The sequence below is a fragment of the Stomoxys calcitrans genome, chromosome 4 (assembly GCF_963082655.1).
Source record: "Stomoxys calcitrans chromosome 4, idStoCalc2.1, whole genome shotgun sequence".
Taxonomy (NCBI): domain Eukaryota; kingdom Metazoa; phylum Arthropoda; class Insecta; order Diptera; family Muscidae; genus Stomoxys; species Stomoxys calcitrans.
Window position 1 is genome coordinate 54,773,386 of NC_081555.1, and position 25,941 is coordinate 54,799,326.

Below are 25,941 nucleotides of genomic sequence, written 5' to 3' on the forward strand. Positions count from 1 at the left end.
CAGGCGGAATGCTGTCAAACTCCATATAAAAAACTTTGGTTAGTTGGTACTTTATTCCGTTTTAGCGGTGAGACTCCATATAAAAAAAAATAAGCGGAAAATATTGTTGAAAAGGGTTCGTTTCGCTATAACTTGTTTTTTCGACGACGCCCATAAAAGCACATCCAAAGTCGCTGCACAACAAGTCGTTTTCTTATGTAAAATAAAAGACCGCCAAACTTCTAGTAAATAAGTGTTTGTTAGTGTTCAGGATGCACTTATAAGGTGAGGTACTGACCCTTGGCAAAGCAATTAAAGATGATCTCATTTGTGCAACAACCACAAATCATACGGTGCAATCCGCCACCAAGCTGATCGACGTTTTGCCAACAAACACAAAGAATTTTGCGTGCTTGTGTGTATAGGTGTACGTACATGAGCAGAGAATATGCGAGAAAAAAGATGACAACAAAGAGACATCTTAATACCGTCAATAGCTGTTCGCGTGAGACCTTTAAATCCGCCTTGGTACTAACCATGACATAATTACCAGTAGTTGAATTCAGTATAGTGTTTTAACAAAAATCGTTTAATTAATTTTGTTGCATTCACGTATTCACACACGCAAACAAGTTTCTTTGTGTGTGTTGGCAAAACATCGATCTGCTTGATGACAAGATGGCGGGTTGCACCATATGATTTGTGGTTGCTGTACAAATGAGACCACCTTTAATTGTTTCCGCATGATTGTGCTGTTTGCACAGAGTTATCACAAAAAAGAGCTATATTGGCTAACAATTGTTATTTAATAAAAAAATGAGCGAAAATGAATGAAAAATGGGTGATAACGAAGAAGGTTATAAAATCGATTAGTCGATTTTGTAGACTAAAAATCGACTGTTCGATTTTTATTCTCTTAAACTTCGATTTTTTACGGAAAAAGTCGAAACCATTTGAAGTAAAAAAAATCGCTCAGAAAGGAGAAAAAATCCATCTTTAAAAGAAAAAAACATCAGAAATTACTATTAAACTTTCACATAGTATTTTTTGCGAAGCGCTGCAGTTCCGGACAACAGTTGGTTAACGTCATAGAAGAAATCAGCCGACAAAATGTTCTGATAATTGTTCTCCAAAAAAGGTAATAATCTCAAAAATACGGCAAAAGAGAACAAACGAAAACCCATTGAGATGGCCCACGCATAGTACAGTGAAAAGATAACTACATAATTATTTATTTTTTACATTTAAAGAAAAAATTAAACAAACAAATTTACTTCTATTTAGAAAAACTAAATTAAAATCAAAGTAGACAATTAAAAAATAAGTAAGCTCACTTTTGTCAAGTGACGTGCTCTGCTTGCTGCACCAACGAAGTCGAACGCACTGCTAAACACAGTGATAAACACGGACACACACATCCATCGGAAAATAAGCAACAAAAACACTTACCCAACTCATACAGCCTCAAAGGCATTCATAAATTCCTATATATAATAATGTCCCGACAAAGACCTAACCTTCGTATGACCATACAAAAAGAACCGGAGCCGGAATTGTAAGTTATGGTTGCTGCACATTAATAAATGCTGAAAATAATTTTGACGCTTTTCTAGAGTTCCCCCACGTAACTTGGATTCAAGCACTACGATACAGATTGCTGATCGGACCTTCGAAATTGACGCTGACAGTTTGGAAAAAATATGTGATTTAGGACGAGGAGCCTATGGTATAGTAGAAAAAATGAGGCACGAGCAGACCGGCACCGTTATGGCTGTAAAACGAATCACCGCTACGGTAAATCGTAAGGAACAAAAGAGACTTAATGGATTTGGATATTTCAATGCGCTCCAGCGATTGCCCATACACAGTCCATTTCTACGGGGCTCTCTTTCGCGAAGGTGATGTGTGGATTTGCATGGAGGTGATGGACACTAGTTTGGACAAATTCTATCCCAAAGTTTTTAAAAATAATCTAATAATGGAAGAAAGCGTTTTAGGAAAGGTATGTTATAACTTTGATTTATATGTTAAGCAATTTGTTAATGCATTTTCTTAAAAATCGAGATATTTTTCAATTAAAAAAGAATATACAAAGTTCAAAGCAAACAAAACACAACAGAAAGGCAAGCAAAGTTTATTATACAAATTTTACCATGAATATTCCATTAAAACAGCGGCAATATTTCTTTCTTATCTCTCTGATACACGTTTAAGCTCAATCCGAACGGCTTGCCGCAGAGCGACACCACTTAAAAGAGATGTTTACACGGGTGATTACCTCAGGCAAATACATCAAAAGAGTCGATAGCACTAGGAAAGGATAACAACCACTGAAAAGTTTTTCTGATGTTTTGGCCGTGAATTGAACCAGGTGTTGTTTTTGACAGACTACAGCTGTTTCACTAGACCAAATTAATCAAAGTAGAATTTACGAAATATGGCGAGAACATCAGACAAAAAAAATTCAGCGGTGGTTACTACTTTTGAATCGGACGGCACTCATTGATACGAGAGAAGTTTGCCCATGTTCCTCAATATAACGGAATCGTATAAACTCCTACTTTCTTGTTTTTGTAACCACAAAAAGAAAAACGATAAAGATATAAATTTGACCGAAAAATCCTAGATTCCGAGCAAATTTTTTTTAGAACGTATCCAAACCTATTTTACTTCATAAATAAAATGCTAGATCTCCTTTTCTCGATCTGGCACCCTAACTTTCCAAATAACGTGAACAATCTTTCAATAATTTGTTAACTAATTTTCTACTCAATTGAATTTAGCATTCATCATTTTTTTATTTTATTTTAAGGCTTATTTTTGTACTTTTTTAATTTTTTCTAAAGATAACATTTTAATTAAATTTTGAATTTTATCGAATTTTTAAGGAAAAATTTAAGGGATAAACTTTCTAAAGACAACTTAACCTCGAGATTATTTTTTAAAGCCAAAATTTCAATGAAATTTTGCAAAACTACATTTAGCCTAAACATTTTTAAAGTGTTTTTATTTTTTCTATACACAAATTTCAATAAATATTTTTAATGACAAAACTTTAACCCATGACGCTGACCCTCGATTCCGTTGCCCAATTTTGATGAAATTATAAATATTCATAGTTAAGGGAATATATATTGACGTAGTAATTTTTTTAAATATTTTGAATTTTAAAAATTTTTGAAAAAAAATATAGGATATCCCTTACAACAAAAAAAAAAACATTTTCCTAATATTTTATGACCATTTAGCGAAGAAAGCTGGATTTAATGAATTTGGCATAAAATTGCACCTGCTGTCAAAAGAAGTAGGATTATTGTCATAAATTTGTTTTTTAAAATAGAAACCATCAAATGCAACAATACATTAAAAAGGATTACAGAAATCTCACTCCTTAAGAATTTTAAGAAATTTTTCATTCGATTTTTTGGTTAGAAAAAATAGCCGACTTTCGACAAGCCAATTTTCCCTCAAAACATGACGAGAAAATTGTTTCATTACGATACCTCTTTCTTAACTTGAGCTGGAATTTTTCTAAGCCAGAAATACTTTTGCGTATTTTTCGTAGTTAGTAGGTTAATGCAATTTTTAAAGACCGAATCGCGATGTAATTTTTTCAATACATAAAAATTTTGTGATTGTTAAGTTATTAAACGTTTTCTTGTCAAGATTTTTTTTATAAAAGTTGTTCCGAAAGGCATACATTTAACAAAAATTTTCTGAGATATAATTTTCTCGTTATTCTCGTTTTATTATTTTAATTGAAATTTTATCTGTAGAAAAATATTTAAAAAATGTCTTTAAATCAACAAACCTTTGGGTAGTAGGTCTCAAAAACTTTTCCAAAGAATAATTAGTGATATTAAATTATAACTTATTTGAATTACATCAGCAATCAACTAAAAATTTGTAAGGACTCGGAAAACCAATTTTAAAACTCCGAAAAAGTCACCCAGATTAAATAAAAACTGTTGAGTGAAGAGAACGTGTTTTTATTTTGCTCCTCCAAGAAAAAATAAATATATATTCGTTCCTCGGAATAGGTACTACCTATTACTAAAAAAATTTTAAAGTCTTTTGGAGTAGGCTAGAAATGCACTCCAAAGACTCAACATCTGCGGTGGTGGCGTCAGACCGCAGCATGTTGTCCTCCCCTCCTATAGGTGTGGGTGCCTTGGCTCCTGTAGTCGAGAGTAATGCTTCAAGCGCACAACTAGTGGTCAGACTAATAAATGAGGAAGAGACGGATAAACCAGAGGGATGCACAGTTCGTCCCCAGCCTTTAAGTAAAGGTGGTGTTTCTGACTCGGATTCAGACGGCGACTGTGTCAATGAAACAGTCATCGCAGCCGAATCGAGAGTGAGGGCATCGGGGTGACAGCAGAAGTGAGTGATGACTTTGCTAAGCTCACAAGCAGACCAGGAAAGCGATTCGGTGCACGACGAGGGAGACGGAGGGGTATGTACCAGCAGCGTAATCGGGCGAAAGTGCAGGATGCTGGAAGGGATAGAACTGACTTTCTAAGCACTAATACGGAAGCTGGAAAAAGAATCAGATATCCCGAAGAGCATAACACTGCTAGAATACTGAAGAAGAAAAACAGCTCCCCGCTTTCAAGTACTCTGGGAAAACCAAGCCAGCCATCCCGCAATGGAGACTCCAGACAGTGTCCTGCGGAGGTGGACAAAGTTGGAACAGGAACGAAGGAAGCGCGCAAGGCCCTTGAGTCTTCATGGAGGACTGTGACTTCCAAAAGGCCACAGCCATCACGGAAGGGGAAGATGGTCACTGAGAATGGTAAGGAGCCGCCCTCTTACGCCAGAGTGGCAAGGAAGCACAACAGAGATGAGCTGACTTATGCAGTCATCAATATCGGCTGTGCATCCGGTAGATTCCACTAGATCATCGGTCCTAGGTGGAGGATCTGGTTAACGATCGGATTTTTTAACATGTGTGGAACTCTGTCCACACATAAAAACAGCTCGTCAGAGGTATTCACGCTTCCTGAGAGGGCGCAAAGCTCGACCCGGTGAGAAAGATGAATATTCCCCATCTCACAAAGGCTACGGTCTTCATCAAGGGATGGGGCAGTAAATTTGCGACGGAACGCATATTGGGATTCTTGGGCAAGCAAAACGGAGGTTTGGTCGCAGAGAAGTGGGAGGTCTTCCACAGGGAGGTGAAGGGGGAAGGAACACTCTTTGTGGTTGGCGTTGATCAAGTCTCCGTGACAAGTTTGGCTAAGACTAAAGGCATGGCGCACTACGGGAGCAAAGCTGTCTTTTTCAAGATTGGGAAGAACAGGATAGGCAGAAATTTTCATTCTGCGACATCAGGCCGTGCAGTGGCAGGTGACTCAACACCGCCCAAGAAACAAGGGGCCGACAACGAGACAATTACGGCATCTCTCAATATTGGAAAGAATATACTAAAATATCAGGCATTGCAGTGGCGTGAGACCCAACACAGCCTAACAAACAGGAACCTGGTGACGGACCCATCACCCACTTAAAGATTCGGAATACTGGGATAGGTAAAGATCCTAATATTGAAACATTAGGCAGCGCAGCGACAGGAGACTCAATGCAATCCAACGAACAGGGAGCCGATGATGGTAACATTACCTACTCCCAAGAAGCATATTTACTTAAGATTTGGGAGGCTTAGATAGGCAAAGATCCTAGTATTGAAACATCAGGCAGTAGAGGGAAGGGAAACCCAATAAAGTTTAACGAACAGGGACCCGACGATATAAAAAGTCGGAAGACTAGACTAGGCAATGAACCTAAAACGATGACATCAGGCAGTGCAATGACAGGAAAGTCAATGCAGTCTAAAAAACAGGGAGCAGACGATGAGATCATCACCTACTCCCAAGATGCCCATTTACTGGAGGACCAATGATTGAGGTAATCCAGATAAACCTCCACCGGAACGAGACTACTACACACGCTCTGATGGAGAAAATCAGCAAGGGCAAGATTCATATTGCCTTAACAAAGGAACAAAATCTCTGGACAAAAACATTACAAATACCAATTATTATATGCTAACACTGGTACTCGGCCGAGGACCTGCGTTATTTGTCATATTGTCCCCAGAGTTGTCAACGTCGGATGCAACAGTGGTAAGACAGGGAGACGGTGGAGCATACCTGGCATCACTTTATCTGCCTTTCGACTCTCCGACACCGCCACGCACGGCTGGTGAGGCAAGCAAAACAGACAGGAAACGAGGTACTAATAGTGTGCGAGGCGAACTCTCTCCACATTTCGTGGAGTAGAACCAACACTAATAAGCGGGGCCAAGCCCTGGCAGAGTTCTTGAATACTAAAGACCTAATAACACTTAATATTGGTAACACCGCTACCTTTGTTAATAGGATTAGGGAGAAGGTTTTGGATGTTACGATATGTTCGGAAAATCTAATCGATGAGGTTCAGGATTGGAGAGTCTTCATAGAACACTCTTTCTTTGATCATCGCTACATTAGGTTTAGAATAGCACGGTAAGCACCGAATCCGATAAGCTTCCGGAATAAGTTGAAAACCAACTGGAAAAAATTTGGAAGGCTACTCAGAAAAAGACTTGGGCAAGATAATTTAGATTGTCCAAGCATAGAAGAGATTGACGAAAATGTCGATAGGATTACGACTGCACTGGTGGGATCCTTCAAAGATAGTTCTCCTCTTCGGAAAAGGAAATTAGCCCTAGAAAAACCCTGGATGACCGGGGAGATTCGCAGTATTGGGAAAAAGGTCCGCAGACTTTTTAACAGAGCACGTCGTAAAAAAGCGGAAGTTTATTGGGATTTGTGTTACACACGTCTCAAGGAATACAATCAGATTACCAGAGCTGCTAAACGTGCCTCCTGGAAGCTTTTCTGCGAACATGTCGATAGCGTTAATGACGCCGCCAAGATAAAAAAGCTTCTCTCAAAAAACCATGTCCAACTGAAACTTCAGTAGACGATATGGGAGTAAGAGCAGAGACAACGGAGGACATGTTGATCGAAGGTTTATAATAATGGAACTTATGGTGAAGGAATCCTTGAGGAGTTTCAAACCATTTAAGTCACCCGGACCTGATGGAATATTTCCGGCGTTACTACAGAAAGAGGCTAGACTATCTGGCGACTCGTCTGGCCAAAATTTTCACAGCGTACCTAGGACATTTTGATATACTCCGAAAGCCTGGCAGGAGGCAAGGGTGGTGTTTATACCTAAGCCAGGCAAGGCAAGTTATGCGACATCAAAGGCTTACAGACCCATAAGCCTTACGTCCTTTATACTCAAAACCATGGAACGTATTGTGGACACCATGATAAGGAGTATGACATCCAGCAAAATACTTTAACGTTTCATCATCTACCGCAAGCCCTACACATGCTATCACTTGCCGCACCGATTTTACACAAGTGAGCTTGTAGTCCTATGTGTTCCAATAGTTATACTGATCTCCTTCTTACTTCCTTTCAGTAATATCCTCGTCTACTCACGATCCGGATCCCCCCATAGGATTTCCGCCGTCCTACCGACCGTTTCGCTGTTCCACAGGGTTGCATGCACCTTCATCGCCCACGCCCTTAACTCTGACTGCGTCAACCCGAAAGGCTTCGGGTTAACCAAGTTTATTAACGGCAGTCCTCTGGCCTTCACCGCCAAATCGTCTGTCCTTTCATTCCCCCCTACTCCGTTATTGCCCGGCACACAAACGATGCGGATTTTGCCATCCTCAGAGAAGGCGTTCACCTCCTTCTTATTCTAGAAGGCTGTTCGTGACCTTACCGTCATAGTTGTTATTGCCCTTATAGCAATTTTACTGTCCGTAAAGATGTTCACACTCGACGTCCTCGCGTTATTACCATACCACCTCACGCATTCCGTGATCGCACGGATCTCCGCCTGTAGGCCCGTATAATGGTCAAGCAGTCTAAACAGATCTCAGTCCTTGGGTTATCAATGTAGACCCCTAGGCCCACCCTGTCCTCTAGCTTTGATCCATCCGTTTAACATGATATCCTAGATGCCAATACTGGGGTTCCGTCATCCCAAGACGTGCGCCGCTGGCAGCAGTACCTCGCACTCGACCTCATCTCTGGTATCTGATCGGAAACGTCTTCCTTTCCTTCCAGGTTTCCTATCGTCGCCTCAAAGTAGACCCCTATTCCCACCCTGTCCTCTAGCTTTGATCCATCCGTGTAACATGATCTCCTAGATGCCAATACTGGGGTTCCTTCATCCCAAGAGTGCGCCGCTGGCAGCAGTGCCTCGCACTCGACCTCATCTCTGGTATCCGATCGGAAACGTCTTACTTTCCTTTCAGGTTTTCTATCGTCGCCTCGATAATACCGCGATGGTATAAGCTGCTGCCATCCTCAATCCATTCTCCCATAGTCTTAAGTCTCATAGCCGGAACGGCTGCCTCACACTTAATCTGTATGTCAATGGGTCTAGTTCTAGTGTTTCCTCACTAGACATTGTCCATACATTCTCTGACTTCTGAATATACCCCACTGTAATAGGTCTTGAGGACAGAATCTTCCTTAGCCCAGTGGTCTCAGATGTATCCTCCACGAAGCTACAGAATTCCACCCAGGATTTGTTCTTACTTACTTAGCCTTACTCAGCTCTTACTCAGGCTCTTGTTTTGAACCTTACTCAGCTTACTCTACTCTTCTATTCTTAAACTCAAAAGACTTAAATTGTGTCCCGTTGTCTGTCACAATGCTGTGAGGGAGTCCGTCTATGAAAATAATACGTTGAAGACACGCAATTATTGACATCGTTGTTGTTTTTATATCAGTTTGTGTTCTATCTTTCGTCTGCTTGATTCTGTTGAGTGTCAAGACGCAGGTACTCTGCGACTAAGATGGGGTGTGTTCACAGGGATCTGGGTGTGCGGCTAGTGGGTCTGGCTGGGCAGTTAAACAGGTGACGTGTATCGTGTGGTCCCTGGTTACAATCGGGACATGTTGTCTAGACCTGCTTGATATGCCGCTTGATCTAGAGGTTCTCTCTTGTAGCGCTGACCCTCACGCTCTAGTTCATGTAGATCTACCTTAAGGCTTCTGGGCGGTGTATATCTATCCACAAGATGATGATTTGGATGGTCTCTACGTTAACAGTCCAAAAGGTCTTGTTTAGACACCATGTAGTTATGTCTTCGCACTGGTAGGATCTTTGCCTCGTGATGGAGGTGGTCCACATGAGAACTGAGGAGACAGTCCGTCACAGTTCGGAGGGCAGCATTCTGACAGATCTAAATATTATTTCACTGCGTGTCGAAAGTTGACGAGACCACACTGGCTCTGTATAGCTTACCACAGACCGGCCAATTGCTTTGTACGTGGTCAACAAGGTTTTTTTGTCTGCATCCCAAGTGCTGCCAGCAAGTGACTTGAGGACCTGGTTTCTACTTTTGACTTTATCGCAAATTGCTGTTGCATGTGGGGAGAATGTGTAAGAGCTGTCAAATGTGACGCCAAGTATTTTGGGACACTTGATGGTCGGAATCATTTCTCCATCGGCCATTACAGTCAGCTCAGTATTCGCCTCACGCATATTTGTAGTGAACAATGGGGCTGAAGATTTGATGGTAGATATCTTCAGATTTCTTGCAGCGAAATATGAGTCAAGTTCGTTGAGGCAGACGTTCAACCTATCGCAGATGTCAACAATGGGTGGGGCGCCTGATGCCATGATCGTACAATCGTTCGCATATGATACGATCTTTATGCCGTCTGGAGGGGGTGGAATGGAAGATAGGTAGAGGTTAAACAGTGCCGGAGATATCACGAAGGCCAGTCCCCTACATCCATTATTTAAGCGATCCTTACGTAGCACATTGTATCCGTGACAACTGTGTTGTTGGTCAGCTTTGTCTCCTGGATCGCTGCAACCTATATGTTTTTCCGACTCATAAAATCCACTATCTCATCCATCTTGCCTCGGAGACCGTTGATATTCAATTGCAAAAATGATACACTTTCCGGCACTGACCTGGCAATATTGGGGCTGGGATACTGCTGTTGTGTATATTGTCGCACGGGAGAGGTCGGGGGGTCACATAGTCCGACGACGAGGACGCTTGTGACCTACTGCTGTCTATTTTCAGAACATAGCAGTGTGTATTCAGTGTGACCATACTCCCGTAGTGGCGTAAGGCCAGAGCAAGATCGGAAATGTACCCACTCCATGCTCCGTACAGAACCAGGGTCAGGGTTCTTTTCAATCCCGGCACGTACCAGAAACTTGTGGAGAAGGCACTCCGGGATATGCCTCTCCCATGACGAAAAAAGAACGAACACGTACATTGAGGAGTGAGTGAGTAATAGTTGCAATTAAGTGATCGATCTATGTCAGTGCGTCTAGTGTGCCTTGGATTTGAAGGCTACTACTACCTGGTGGTTACTCAATTTTCTTCTATGTATAATTATTAGCAACATTTTCACGGCATGGCAGACTAGACAAATATTGTAGATGATTCTGTTAATTTAGAATGGAAATAAAACTATTCACAAGGATTAATAACTTCACTCGTTTTTATAAGCCTACGGTCCCATAAGTACTAGTTCTTTAAGGAGAGACGAATCGACTTTAAACATTCAATTCCTATCAAATAACATTGTGGAACACAACAAAAAGTAAGAGAGAAAATAGCACAGATTATGAAAGGATTGCAAAAAGATAAGACGCGTGTATCGGCGTTTTAAAGTTTACATCGAAAAGGAACCAGAATCTGCTTGATTCTGTTGAGTGTCAAGACGCCAGTACTCTGCGACTAAGATGGGGTGTGTTCACAGGGATCTGGGTGTGCGGCTAGTGGGTCTGGCTGGGCAGTTAAACAGGTGACGTGTATCGTGTGGTCCCTGGTTACAATCGGGACATGTTGTCTAGACCTGCTTGATATGCCGCTTGATCTAGAGGTTCTCTCTTGTAGCGCTGACCCTCACGCTCTAGTTCATGTAGATCTACCTTAAGGCTTCTGGGCGGTGTATATCTATCCACAAGATGATGATTTGGATGGTCTCTACGTTAACAGTCCAAAAGGTCTTGTTTAGACACCATGTAGTTATGTCTTCGCACTGGTAGGATCTTTGCCTCGTGATGGAGGTGGTCCACATGAGAACTGAGGAGACAGTCCGTCACAGTTCGGAGGGCAGCATTCTGACAGATCTAAATATTATTTCACTGCGTGTCGAAAGTTGACGAGACCACACTGGCTCTGTATAGCTTACCACAGACCGGCCAATTGCTTTGTACGTGGTCAACAAGTTTTTTTTGTCTGCATCCCAAGTGCTGCCAGCAAGTGACTTGAGGACCTGGTTTCTACTTTTGACTTTATCGCAAATTGCTGTTGCATGTGGGGAGAATGTGTAAGAGCTGTCAAATGTGACGCCAAGTATTTTGGGACACTTGATGGTCGGAATCATTTCTCCATCGGCCATCACAGTCAGCTCAGTATTCGCCTCACGCATATTTGTAGTGAACAATGGGGCTGAAGATTTGATGGTAGATATCTTCAGATTTCTTGCAGCGAAATATGAGTCAAGTTCGTTGAGGCAGACGTTCAACCTATCGCAGATGTCAACAATGGGTGGGGCGCCTGATGCCATGATCGTACAATCGTTCGCATATGATACGATCTTTATGCCGTCTGGAGGGGGTGGAATGGAAGATAGGTAGAGGTTAAACAGTGCCGGAGATATCACCCCACCTTGGGGAACTCCCTGTGTCACTCTACGTGCTTCGACTTCTTATCCATAAATTCCAATAACGACTGGCGACCACACAGATAATTCGCAACCCAGCGTTTCAGGCCTGGTTGGAGGGACGTGTTGGCGATGTCCTCAAATAGTTTGGCATAGCTGACCGAGTCGGATGCCTTCGGTAGGTCCAGTGCCACGGGGACCGTCCTTTCACATGGCCTGGGCTGATTGAAGCCGCGGCAAATGTGTGCGGTGATGGCATTCAAAGCAGTTGTTGCGCTATGCATGTTGATGCTCAGCGAATGTAAATTCTCCTACGAGGCTCGGGATGAGTAATGCCTTAGTTACTGGTGAGAGAAGGGAGATCGGTCTGTACGACTACCCAAACTCGGGTCCTTCCCAGGCTTCAGTAGCGGGATCACTCTGTCCATTTTCCAGACATCGGGAACTATAAGAGTGTTCTAAGACAGGTTGAAGGCAGTAGTAAGGTACTCAACTCCTGGCGCAACAGATGACATTCGTAACTTCGCCCGCGGTAAATTGTGATGACTGTTCATCGGCTCGGAGACCACGGATACTGCGAATGGCTCCCCACGATGCCCTACCACTCTCGGGATGCACAATAAATTGACGGTTGAACAACCCGGCGCATCTCTTCGGATCAGCGACGGTTATGTCGCTAAAAGTGACTGAGGTCCTGTCATCCCGTCTGCCGGGGTTCGAGAGTGACTTAAGAAGCCTTAAGGCAGATCTACATGATCTAGAGCGTGAGGTTCAGTACTACAAGAGAGAAGTTAGTAATCGCAGAGACCATCCAAATCCAGCCACAAATTCCGCCTATGTTCGATGACTACCCTGTTTATATCAGATTCATCTCGCTGATTCTGGGGTTAGTGGGGTCCGTACGACGAATCCCATCACGCTCGTCTGCGAGTACCACTGCCTGTGCCGGGAAATTGGGCCGCACTTTGGGTATTTAACCGGCTGGTATAAATCGAGCGGCTGCTACATTAATGATGTATCGGAATTTTCTCTCGGTAACAAGCACATCCAAGGGGGGCGTCAGTTAACTGAAGCTGCGATTGGTATACTCTCTGAATTCAGCCCAATTGGCCTTCCTCTGATTGTTAAACGTCCGGCGCTCAGAGGTTATGAAGTCGGGAGGTCGGTCGATGGTGAGAATTATGGGGAAGTGGTCTGACCCCACAGGGATGACGATTTGCCAGGATACGTCACTTAGGAGATCAGAGGATGCAGGGGATGTCTGGCGAGCTGCTGCACCTCCTCATAATCCTAGTGGGGACATCCTCACCGTGCAAAACGTGGAGCCTTCAATGTGTTCTGCCAAAGCCATGCCACGCTGATCGTTACCTAGGGGAGAATGTCATGAAATGTGATGCGCATTAAAGTCTAAAACCAAACGATTATGGACAGATAGTATTTATTTTATTTATTTATTTATTTATTTATTTGGTTTCACATACAACAAGATTTAAAATCTTATAATTACAGTATGTGATTAGTAACCCACTTATGTCGGGGTTGTAAGCTTGGCCATTAATTGGGAATCAGCTACTAACTGGCGGTATGTACACGTTGTATTGTTCTATCTCGGCAGTACGGGACCTGACTGATGTCCCCATACACTCCATGTAGGGGTCACTAGCGCCAGGCGCAAGCTAGATGGGTCTATACTGCATGGAATGGTGTATCACGAAGGCCAGTCCCCTACATCCATTATTTAAGCGATCCTTACGTAGCACATTGTATCCGTGACAACTGTGTTGTTGGTCAGCTTTGTCTCCTGGATCGCTGCAACCTATATGTTTTTCCGACTCATAAAATCCACTATCTCATCCATCTTGCCTCGGAGACCGTTGATATTCAATTGCAAAAATGATACACTTTCCGGCACTGACCTGGCAATATTGGGGCTGGGATACTGCTGTTGTGTATATTGTCGCACGGGAGAGGTCGGGGGGTCACATAGTCCGACGACGAGGACGCTTGTGACCTACTGCTGTCTATTTTCAGAACATAGCAGTGTGTATTCAGTGTGACCATACTCCCGTAGTGGCGTAAGGCCAGAGCAAGATCGGAAATGTACCCACTCCATGCTCCGTACAGAACCAGGGTCAGGGTTCTTTTCAATCCCGGCACGTACCAGAAACTTGTGGAGAAGGCACTCCGGGATATGCCTCTCCCATGACGAAAAAAGAACGAACACGTACATTGAGGAGTGAGTGAGTAATAGTTGCAATTAAGTGATCGATCTATGTCAGTGCGTCTAGTGTGCCTTGGATTTGAAGGCTACTACTACCTGGTGGTTACTCAATTTTCTTCTATGTATAATTATTAGCAACATTTTCACGGCATGGCAGACTAGACAAATATTGTAGATGATTCTGTTAATTTAGAATGGAAATAAAACTATTCACAAGGATTAATAACTTCACTCGTTTTTATAAGCCTACGGTCCCATAAGTACTAGTTCTTTAAGGAGAGACGAATCGACTTTAAACATTCAATTCCTATCAAATAACATTGTGGAACACAACAAAAAGTAAGAGAGAAAATAGCACAGATTATGAAAGGATTGCAAAAAGATAAGACGCGTGTATCGGCGTTTTAAAGTTTACATCGAAAAGGAACCAAACAAGAGGGGGTAAGTTCTTCTCCTCTGGGTTAAATTGTTCGCTTACAATTACTCGTAATCCTTTCATTTTAGTTGTATAGTGTCTTCGGCAATATTACTGACATTTTAACCCTCAAGCGACTAAGTGGTATTTTTAAGCTAACAACTATTTTAAAATGTGTTGTTGTTGTTGTAGCAGTTTATTGTGTACTATCTTTCGTCTGCTTGATTCTGTTGAGTGTCCAGACCCAGGAACTCCGCGACTAAGATGGGATGCGTCCACAGGGATCTGGGTCTGAGTCGAGTGGGTCTGGCCGGGCAGTTAAACAGGTGACGTGTATCGTGCGGTCCCTGGTTACAATCGGGACATACATCTTGCACGTCGGCATCAATCCTAGCTATGTGGGAATTGAGGCGGCTGCATCTCCCGGAACGTAATTGAGCCAGAACCACTCTGGTTTGCCGGGGAGGTCGATTTCTTCGGGTGCAATGGGTGGCGGTCGTTCTCCAAGGACTACATTCACCCGGTAGCCAATTAACGCGTCTGCTACCGTGTCTGCATGAATGTTGTTCAGACCCGCTTGATATGCCGCTTGATCTAGAGGTTCTCTCTTGTAGCGCTGGACCTCACGCTCTAGATCGTGTAGATCAACCTTAAGGCTTCTGGGCGGTGGGTATCTATCCACGAGATGATGATTTGGATGATTTCTGCGATAACAGCCCAAAAGGTATTGCTTAGACAGCATGTAGTTATGTCTTCGCATCTTTGTCTCCTGATGGAGGTGGTCCACATGAGAACTAAGGAGACAGCCCGTCGCAGTTCGGAGGGCAGCATTCTGACAGATCTGAATATTATTCCACTGCGTGTCACAAAGTTGACGTGACCACACTGGCGCTGCATAACTTACCACAGACCGGCCAATTGCTTTGTACGTGGTCAACAAGGTTTCTTTGTCTGCACCCCAAGTGCTGCCAGCGAGTGACTTGAGGACCTTGTTTCTACTTTTGACTTTATTGCAGATTGCTGTGGCATGTGGGGAGAAAGTGTAGGAGCTGTCAAATGTGACGCCAAGTATTTTGGGACACTTGATGGTCGGAATCATTTCTCCATCGACCATCACAGTCAGCTCAGAATTCACCTCACGCGTATTTGTAGTGAACAGTGTGGCTGAAGATTTGGTGGCGGATATCTTCAGATTTCTTGCAGCGAAATATGAGGCAAGCTCGTTGAGGCAGACGTTCAACCTATCGCAGATGTCATCAATGGGTGGGGGGCCTGATGCCATGATCGTACAGTCGTCCGCATATGATACGATCTCTATGCCGTCTGGAGGAGGTGGGATGGAGGATAGGTAGCGGTTAAACAGAGCCGGAGATATCACCCCACCTTGGGGAACTCCCTGTTTCACTCTACGGTGTTTTGACTTCTTATCCCTAAATTCCACAAATGACTGGCGGCCACAGTCATGTGTAGCGGAGCAAAAATGTTTGCCAAAAAATTTTACTATAGGTCTCTGAATCCACCAAACTCCAAAACGTAACCTAAACGCCATAAATCAGTAAATATTGAAAGTACATTTTAGGGTTCATGTAGCACTTTTTAAAGTTGATGCCGAATTCACCCATAATATTTAATTTAAGGTGGATGAGGCTGTTTCTGGAAATAATTCATATGGGAATTCAAAAAATTAATTTTTGTTATGGACACCAAGTTTTTTAAAACTTCTCAGCATTGTGTCAACGAAATTGAATATAACGTCTTTTACACTTCAGTCGGCAAGTTCATCTGACACCAAGATTTGAACATTCGAATGTCAGACCCTACAAAAACACCTATTATAGTGCAAATATAGTGCACAATCATTAAAATCAAAATCAAGATTTTACACGTATGTTGAAGGTCATAGGAAGAGTCGTTGTACAAAACTTCACCCAAATCGTAAAAGAATTGTGCCCTCTAGTGACTCATGAAGTCAAGATCCCAGATCGGTTTATATGGCAGCTTTATCAGGTTATGGACAAACTTAGACCATACTTAGTACAGTTGTTGGAAGTCATAACAAAACACTACGTGCATAATTTCAGCCAAATCGGATAAGAATTGCGCTCTCTAGAGGCTCAAAAAGTCAAGATCCGAGATCGGTTTATTTGGCAGCTATACCAAACCTGGACCGACTTGGCCCATTTACAATCCCAATCGTCTTGTACTGATAAGAGGTATTTGTACAAAATTTCAATAACCTAGCTTTACTCCTTCGAAAGTAAGCGTGGTTTCGACAGACGGACGGACATGGGTAAGTGGATTAAAAACGTCAATACGATCAAGAATATATATATATATATATATACTTTATTGGGTCTCAGATCAATATTCAATGACTTACAAAGGGAATTGCGAAACAGTGGAGGGTATATAAATTGCTATATTAACCCTAAAAAGTACTATCGATATTTACTGATTTATGGCGTTTAGGTTAAGTTTAAAGAGTTTTGGGCTCTTCTTTTCAAAGAGACCTAAAAGACCCCTTTAGTAAGTCGCTTGAGGGTTAAAAATATTCGACAAAATATTCCTATACACCTAAAATGAAAGTATTACGAGTAATTGCAAGCTGAAAATGCAGAAGAACTTCCAGAAGGGGGGCACTCTCCCTCTCTTGTTTGGTTACTTTTCGATGTAAACTTTCAAAACGCCGATACACGTGTCCTCTTTTTGGTGTCAATCCCAGATAACAAGGTTAGGATTTAAATTCAGTCAAATAAATTTACGCACCATCGTTAATTTAACAAAAACCCAGCTAAAAATACTCATGATGTAAAATCTCTTAATATGACTCTTTCTACTTTTTTTATTTTTTATAATTTTTTTTTATTTTACGTACACAACCCACATCTCTATTCGCTTTCGCCATTTTGCGGGACTTTTTAGGAATTATATGGAACTTGACACTCCCAGTCGATAGTATAGAAGATGTTAGTACCACTTTGAGAAGTTTTCTGCACAAACAAGGTTTATAGTATGTGGAGGTGCAGAAATTTCTTGGTAAATTCAAAAATTAATTATTATCCTATATTTGTAAAATATATCACGTGAAATTTAAGAAAATTGTCGAAAACACACATTCATGTATACAGAGAGTCATAAATAATTATATGAACAATAACACTTTTGTCGTAAAGCCGAGATCAGGAAGACGTTATATGTTATCGTCCAGAGAAGGACGCTCCACTTTGGCCACAGTGTCCCAAATTCTACAAATTTTGGCAGTAAAGTTCACGCTATATGTGTACAAATGTACGAATAAAAAATTTAATCCTCATATTGTCCAAAATATTCTGTATAGGGCCGGTTGAAATTTCAAAAGCAACACAAAGAAATTTTTGGGGTTGGCTACATAAAAATTGGGGTTGTCGACACAATTTTTAGAAAACGTTAGACTTAGCGACGGGTCATAATAAACATTTTTGAGTCGCATGGTCAAATAAAAATGTGGGTGAAACTAATAAGGCTTTGAAAGTATTATTTCTTAGTTAAACCATGACATTTCCTCCATTTAATTTGAAGGTGCCCTGGCTTTGATATACTAGTTTTTGCCTTGGAAAAAATGGATAAACACATTTATCTAAATCTAATCCGACTTATTGTGCAATAATTTGCAGTCATATGTGGAAAAACATAGCGTAAATCAAGCAAATTTTATTTCCAACCAAACATTGACCTTAAAAACTCTGCTCATAGATTTCGAGAATGCTAATGAAGTGATTGTTAAAAGCTTTTTACATCCGTTCAAAATATCTGGGGTGAATCTAATAGACTAAATCGCCGAATCACTCGAAAAAATTTTCAAAAACACAAGATTTCATTTAAAGTAGGTCTAAAACCTAATTTATGAAAAGAATGAGCATATATAGGGGAAATCGACGCGCACATTCTGGTTAAAAGCGTAAATCGGCGGTTGGGAGCAATTGCCGAATCTAAAGGGGGACACACTAAATACTAAAGTCATGTAATACTTTTTTAGTGTTAAAACCAGTAAGGAAAGGCTAAAGTCGGGCGCAGTCGACTATCCACCGAGTCTACCTACCTTTTCAATCCCATGGCAGCCAATGGCACGTACCAGATTGACCCGACGGAATTCTTCTTCATCGGCAAGGGCTACTACTACTTTTAAGAAAAATAACCTATGTCTTAATCGTATCAGACTTTAATTTTGTATACTTACTGAAATATCAAATAAAACAGCAAAATGTTTTTACAATGGGACCCAAATTCTGGCTACGGCAGTTTTAAAGAGGAATATGGGCTAAAAATGTATATGGGAGCTACATATAAATCTTGCCCGATTTTAATGAAAATTGGCAAACATATTGGGACTAGTGTTACCACTCAAGAAAATTATTTTTTTTACCAAAAACTTAAGAAAAAACCTACCAAACCCGGCCAGAACCTACCAAATATTCTTCGGGCCAAAAATGCGGTATATGTTTCTATACACACCACTGAAGAGTTGGCCATTTTGCCATTTGATTTGCAACACATCAAATTATACATTTTCAGCTATACATACTAGATCGTTGTTATATTTACAGACTATATCTAGACATGTACGTCCGTCTGTTTGTTGAAATCACTGCAGTCTAAAGTTAAATTTTTGAGTTCATAAAAGTCTTATTTTTGATGCAATTTAAAAAAACAACCATGCCGAGTTTGGAAAAATAGATTTTCCGATTTAAGCGTTTCAGCCCCGAAATGCGTTTTTACTATCCACTTTTGCCGATACAGTAAGTTGCATGTATGGACCTAATCAGAAGATATTTGTATGCAGCCAACCAACCTACCAAGAGAATAAAAACCTACCAAGTTTGGTATGAGCCTACCAAAAAACGGCAACACTGACTGGGACATCAAATAAAATACCTCATGCTAAATTTTGTAAAGATCAGACTTAACATTGAAACGTTTGCTGGGTAACAGGTTTTTGGCAATGTGTGTGTTGCTGATGCTGGATGTTCTTTTTGAGTTAAATTTGGTGATGATGGTGATATTGGTGGTTTACCTTTCTTACTGCGCTCGAAGAAGGGTACCCTGATATGATCCAATGTTCGTCTCAAAACTTCTACTATTGCACAGCTCACTAATTGCTTTCACCTAGCACGTAATCTTCTTGGGGCAAAATGGACTGATGATGAAGCTTGGTTAGCTTTGAAATCGCGATCTCCATAGCCTGCCTAATGCACTAATAGCTACCACATTATGCCTATGTGCTTTTCTGTCCCAAATAGAAACCAAAAAAAATTACAATATTAAATTTTTTCTTTGTAAGGATAAAATTTGAAAGACATTTTTTCTAAAGACAAAATTGCAATGAAATGTTGCTCAGGCCCGGGAATCCTCGAAATTATTTTTTCTAAAAAACATTAAATATTTGTGTCTTCATGGAACTATAGCCGATACAATGCAACAAAATTGAAAAAATGAAAGATTTCGACAAATTTCAATAAAATCTTTTCAAACAAAAATATTTTCCTAAAAATGTTTCTATTGACTTATCAATAAATATTTTTAATGACAAAATTTTAACCCATTACGCCTTACCAATTTGGATGAAATTTCATATATTCATAATTTAGAGGATATTTATTTAAAAAAATTAGTTTCCATTGCAGGATATAGTCCGCCTTTAGACCATTGTTTAATGCTTTCTATTCAAAGAATAGTATAGCAAAAAAATTTTAAAGTCAGCAAAAAGTGTGTTGTTGCTAGTAGCATTTGACTGGTTTCCTGTATCGCGATTTCGACCACGAAAAATACTCAGCAGGAGATGTCAAATGGATCATGGTGCTTTACAACCATTCCAACTAGAGTAAGTTGAAAAGCACACATCTGAATTTGAACAGGGCTCGTTAAGACGACTTGATTCATAAGCCCAATAGAAAACAAATCAAATCTTACTTTCCTTATTCAAATTCAACTTATCCAACGATGCTAATAGCAACAAACACAAAGATCTTTTGCAAAACTCTTTTGTTCTTCGCACGCCAATCGCCCAACGGTTGATTCTGCAAGTGCTGTTTTTGTGTAGTGACCTACACCACATGCGACGTGCCTTTCGTTTGGTTTGTCTGTTGGCGCTTTCTTTTTTTATACCCTCCACCATAAGATGGGGGGTATACTAATATCGTCATTCTGTTTGTAACTACTCGAAATATTCGTCTGAGACCCCATAAAGTATATATATTCTTGATCGTCGCGACATTTTATGTCGAACTAGCCATGTCCGTCCGTCCGTCCGTCCGTCTGTCTGTCGAAAGCACGCTAACTTCCGAAGGAGTAAAGCTAGCCGCTTGAAATTTTGCACAAATACTTCTTATTAGTGTAGGTCGGTTGGTATTGTAAATGGGCCATATCGGTCCATGTTTTGATATAGCTGCCATATAAACCGATCTTGGGTCTTGACTTCTTGAGCCTCTAGAGTGCGCAATTCTTATCCGATCAGAATGAAATTTTGCACAACGTGTTTTGTTATGGTATCCAACAACTGTGCCAAGTATGGTTCAAATCGGTCCATATCCTGATATAGCTGCCATATAAACCGATCTTGGGTCTTGACTTCTTGAGCCTCTAGAGTGCGCAATTCTTATCCGATTGGAATGAAATTTCGCACGACGTGTTTTGTCATTATATCCAACGACTGTGCTAAGTATGGTTCAAATCGGTCCATAACCTGATCTAGCTGCCATATAAACCGATCTTGGGTCTTGACTTCTTGAGCATCTAGAGTGTGCAATTCTTGTCCGATTGGAATGAAATTTTGCACGACGTGTTTTGTTATAATATCCAACAACTGTGCTAAGTATGGTTTAAATCGGTCTATAAGCTGATATAGGTGTCATATAAACCGATTTTGGGTCTTGACTTCTTAAGCCTCTAGAGGGCGCAATTCTTATCCGATTTGAATGAATTTTGGCACGACGTGTTTTGTTATGATATCCAATAACTGTGCCAAGTATGGTTCAAATCGGTTCATAACCTAATATAGCTGTCATATAAACCGATCTGGGATCTTGACTTCTTGAGCCTCTAGAGGTCGCAATTATTATCCGATTTGACTGAAATTTTGTACGACGGATCCTCTCATGACTATCAACATACGTATTTATGATGGTCTGAATCTGTCTATAGCCCGATACAGTTCCCATATAAATCGATCTCTCTATTTTACTTCTTGAGCCCCCAAAGGGCGCAATTCTTATTCGAATTGGCTGACATTTTACACAGGTCTCCAACATATAATTTAGTTGTGGTCCAAACCGGACCATATCTTGATATCGCTCTAATAGCAGAGCAAATCTTTTCTTATATCCTGTTTCGCCTAAGAAGAGATGCCGGGAAAAGAACTCGACAAATGCGATCCATGGTGGAGGGTATATAAGATTCGGCCCGGCCGAACTTAGCACGCTTTTACTTGTTTTGGTTTTACAATCTTACTGAGATTCCATTGCAGGATATTGTCCGGCTTAAGACCATTGTTTAATGCTTTCTATTCAAAGAATAGTATAGCAAAAAACATTTAAAAGTAAAAAAAAAAACATTCTTGGTTCGAAAAGGAAATCGCGATACAGGAAACCAGTCAAATGCTTCTAGCAAAAACACACTTTTTGCTGACTTTTAAATGTTTGTTGCTATACTATTCTTTGAATAGAATTCTTATTCTTTGAATAAAAAGAATTAAACATTGGTCTAAAGCCGGACAATATCCTGCAATGGAATCTCAACAAGAGAAAGAAAAGAAAGCGCAAACATACAAACAAAAATTTGTAAAAATGTTTGAAAAAATAAAAAATCTTTTTCATTCCTTACCCACAATGTATTTACAACAAAAAAAAAATATTTTTTATATTTTACAACCATTTTGCGAAGAAAGGTGAATTTAATTACATTGACATAAAATAGCACCTGCTGAATTATCGCCATAAATTTATTTTTTTTATACAGAAACCATCAAAATCAACAAGACACTAACAAATTCTAGAAATCTTACTTCTTGGAATTTTGAGAAACGTTTATGTTGGATATTTTTGGATGTAAAATATTGACGGCTTTTGACAATCCAATTTCCCCCAAAACATGACTTTATATCACGGGAAAATGGTTTTTAACTAGTTTTAGTCGTCCAGTTTACGCCAATCCATATTTCATTGGGATGCCTCTTTACCAGCTCGAGCCTCAATTTTTCTAGGACAACTCTATTCTTGGGTATTTTTCTGCTCATTCGTATTTAATGGGTTAAGGACATTTTCTTTAAGGACCGAATAGCCCAGATTTATTTATATATCAAAATAATTATATTATATATATTATATTAATTATATATCAAAATAATTATTTCGAATGAAACCATTTCGTTTTTTCTTGGAGTTTCAAAATTCACAATACAGTATTAAAGGCAATTGATACGGAGCACATAGTGAGTTAGGATCGAAATCTATCAGTCAATAGCAAAAAGCGTTGATTCCAGTAGAAATTTATTAGTTATAAAGTTTACAACGGCAATAACGTGGAAATGTCTTCGTATTTCTGATTTCTAGTTCTACCACATTTTCTTATTTTATCTCCAATAAATTAGGAAAACTTTAAGACTTTTCAAAACATGATGCAAATTATAGCCCTATACGGCAATAGTTGGATGCAATTTTTACCGGAAATCTTTTCCATCAAAGGAGGAGAAATTAGCGTCATCATTTAAGCCGAACGTAGATGGCTCGTCGTAAAAATTGGTCAAAATTAATTTTTTTGAAATACATAACATTAATAGTTGCTTAGTTTTTTTTTAATTTTGATTAATTTAAAGCCAATTGACAGACACAAACAAAAACCTGTTGAAATCATAAAACTAGTTTGAGAGCAAATTAAAATGAGCGCAAAATTTCATCAAAATACTGAAGCTGATTTCCCGAAACTATCACTATAACTTTTGCGCATGTATTAAGACGACCAACGAAACAACTCATGCTTAATTTTATAAAGATCGGACCAAAGGTGTGAAAACATATATGATAATATATATATATATATATATATATATATATATGGGAGTTATATCTGAATCTGAACCGATTTTTTTCAAAATCAATAACGTTCGTACTTGACAGTCCGACAACAAATACGACCTGTACCTTGATTACAAGAAGAAGGTCAGACAGACGGATATAGCTAAATCGAATCAGTGAGTTTGAGCTTAATATAATACTCTGTATCACAGTGGTGTTATAGGGTATAAAAATAATTATATATTTCTTAATATACGTTAACTAGCTGCATATCTAATGATCTATATTCCAGTATCTGTCTGTTAATGTTAGGAATATAGCCATTTTATTGGGAGACACATGTGTACTTAAACTTGATTGAGCGATTTTATGTATTTATAAGGCAATATCACTCACTACATTTTGTCAAAGTTTTTATTAAAAAAAAATTAATAACTAAATACATTAACATTCCTTTTTCTTTTTAGATTGCAATGTCCGTAGTAAATGCGCTTCACTACTTGCACGCTCAACTTAGAGTTATTCATAGAGACGTAAAACCATCTAATATTCTCATAAATCGCAATGGTGAAGTTAAAATGTGTGATTTTGGTATATCAGGTAGTGTTATCGCTGTGAACTGTTAGGAAAACATCAATGTATGTTAATTGATTATTTTAGGTTACCTCGTCGATTCCGTTGCTAAGACGATTGATGCTGGCTGCAAACCATACATGGCACCAGAACGCATTGATCCCACTGGCAATCCAGCCCAGTATGATATACGCTCCGACGTCTGGTCTTTTGGCATAAGTATGATTGAAATGGCAACTGGCAAATTCCCCTACAACACATGGAAGACGCCATTTGAACAATTAAGACAGGTCGTCAAAGATGAACCACCACGTTTGGACCCAGGCAAATTTTCCGCCGAGTTCGAGGATTTCATAACAAAGTGTTTGCAAAAAAGTTACACAGCACGTCCAAACTATGAACAATTACTGCAGCATCCGTTTATTTCGGAACACATACAACGTAATACGGACATTTCGAAGTTCGTTGCTGAAATATTAGACATAACAGAGTGATTGTTTGGGACTGTTAAAAGGAAAGAAATCAATCATCTATTAAAAAGCAAAGAACTAGTTTTTAAGCTGTTGCCATTTTCATTTCGAAAAAACAATACATAAATATGTATGTAGTTTACACAAAAACATCATCCACATAGGCTTCCACGCGAACATGTAAATTTGTGTGCAAATAGTGTTTGTAAGAAAACTACAAAGACGAAGATGTATCATGTGCACATAGACCCATCCATCGTCAGCTGTATTGTAAAGTAAACTTAGTACATACTAGTTATCCTTCAGAAGAGCCATTTTATTGGACATTTTATGATATAAACTATTATTGTGCTTGGTCCGTTCTACAAGGTCAGCTTCGATGGGGAAATAAAGAAGAAGCATGGTGTATTTAATTATCAATTAATTAGTTTATTAAACGATTTTTTGTTGTTGTTTTTCATCCAAATTAATGTTTAAATTTGTAAAGTAAAATAATGTGTATAAGAACACTACATTATTGAAATGAAATATAATTTTGATACATTGTATTTTTATGAATGTTTTTCGAAAGTGAAAGAAGAAGTAAATTTGCTGACTAACGTATACAATTATACAAGTACATAGTTTAAAACAAACAATGGATGCTACAATTACAAGTCAATTATGTTAAATTACTATTGTAAAAAGAAGCAACATCCTAACGGAATATATAGCGATTGTAAGTGAGCGAAGAAAATATTTGTAATCATAATGTAACGAAATAATATACTGTTTGAGTGCTTTAACGTTCTAAACACACACACACACACAAAATAAATTATAATCAAAATACTATTATGGTGTTATATTACTATATCATTCGCGTACTCAAAAATGTGTGCAAATTGGCACAAATTGTTATTGAAAGTTGTTCGCGTATTTAAGGTCTGTTCGCGTACTTTTCCAGCACTCTCCCGCTCTCTTCTGCTGGCACACACAAAATAATAATAACTGCGGCTTGTAAGGGTTCAAGAAATTAAGTCGAAGTACCTCTTGTACAAATCTGAACCGATATGGCCCATTTGCAATCTCCAAAGATCAACATTAAGAAGTAATTTGGTGGGCAGTTGCCCCTGTCTCTTAGTGGAAAGTTCATGGACAAAGGGAAGGGAAGGGAATTTGCATTTGCAATCTATGATGATTGGTATCCAATAAAATGTAAAAAAAGTACAATTCTTCATCTCCCCCTTAAAACTGATACTATGTTCGTGTTTTACAGTTGAAAAAAACATGTTTCTCGCGATTACTTTTTCGAAACCCTACAAAAATCTCAATGAAAACACAAGCAATGATGTAATGCCCTACGTAAGTATTGACTTATTTTTGTCCTGAAAAACGAACATAAAGGGTGATTTTTAAGCTATTATCTTTCTGGCAACACTGGTTTAAACAGATCACGCACGTTCTGTTTTCCACTATCAAATTTACATTCTAGTTTTTATTTGCATTATCTTGTGTTGTAACCACAAGATCAAAAGAGTTATGATTA

The 25,941-nt window shown here is 39.6% G+C and overlaps 1 protein-coding gene across 1 annotated transcript; it reads left to right on the top strand.

Moving 5' to 3' along the window:
- The first annotated feature begins 920 nt into the window (after window positions 1–920).
- On the top strand, window positions 921–25,247 carry LOC106094324 (dual specificity mitogen-activated protein kinase kinase 3-like). The gene is given in 6 exon segments (XM_059367649.1): window positions 921–1,117; window positions 1,264–1,534; window positions 1,593–1,799; window positions 1,801–1,981; window positions 23,838–23,970; window positions 24,031–25,247. Coding segments are annotated over 5 exon segments (987 nt in total). The 5' UTR covers window positions 921–1,117; window positions 1,264–1,475; the 3' UTR covers window positions 24,438–25,247.
- The last annotated feature ends 694 nt before the right edge of the window (window positions 25,248–25,941 follow it).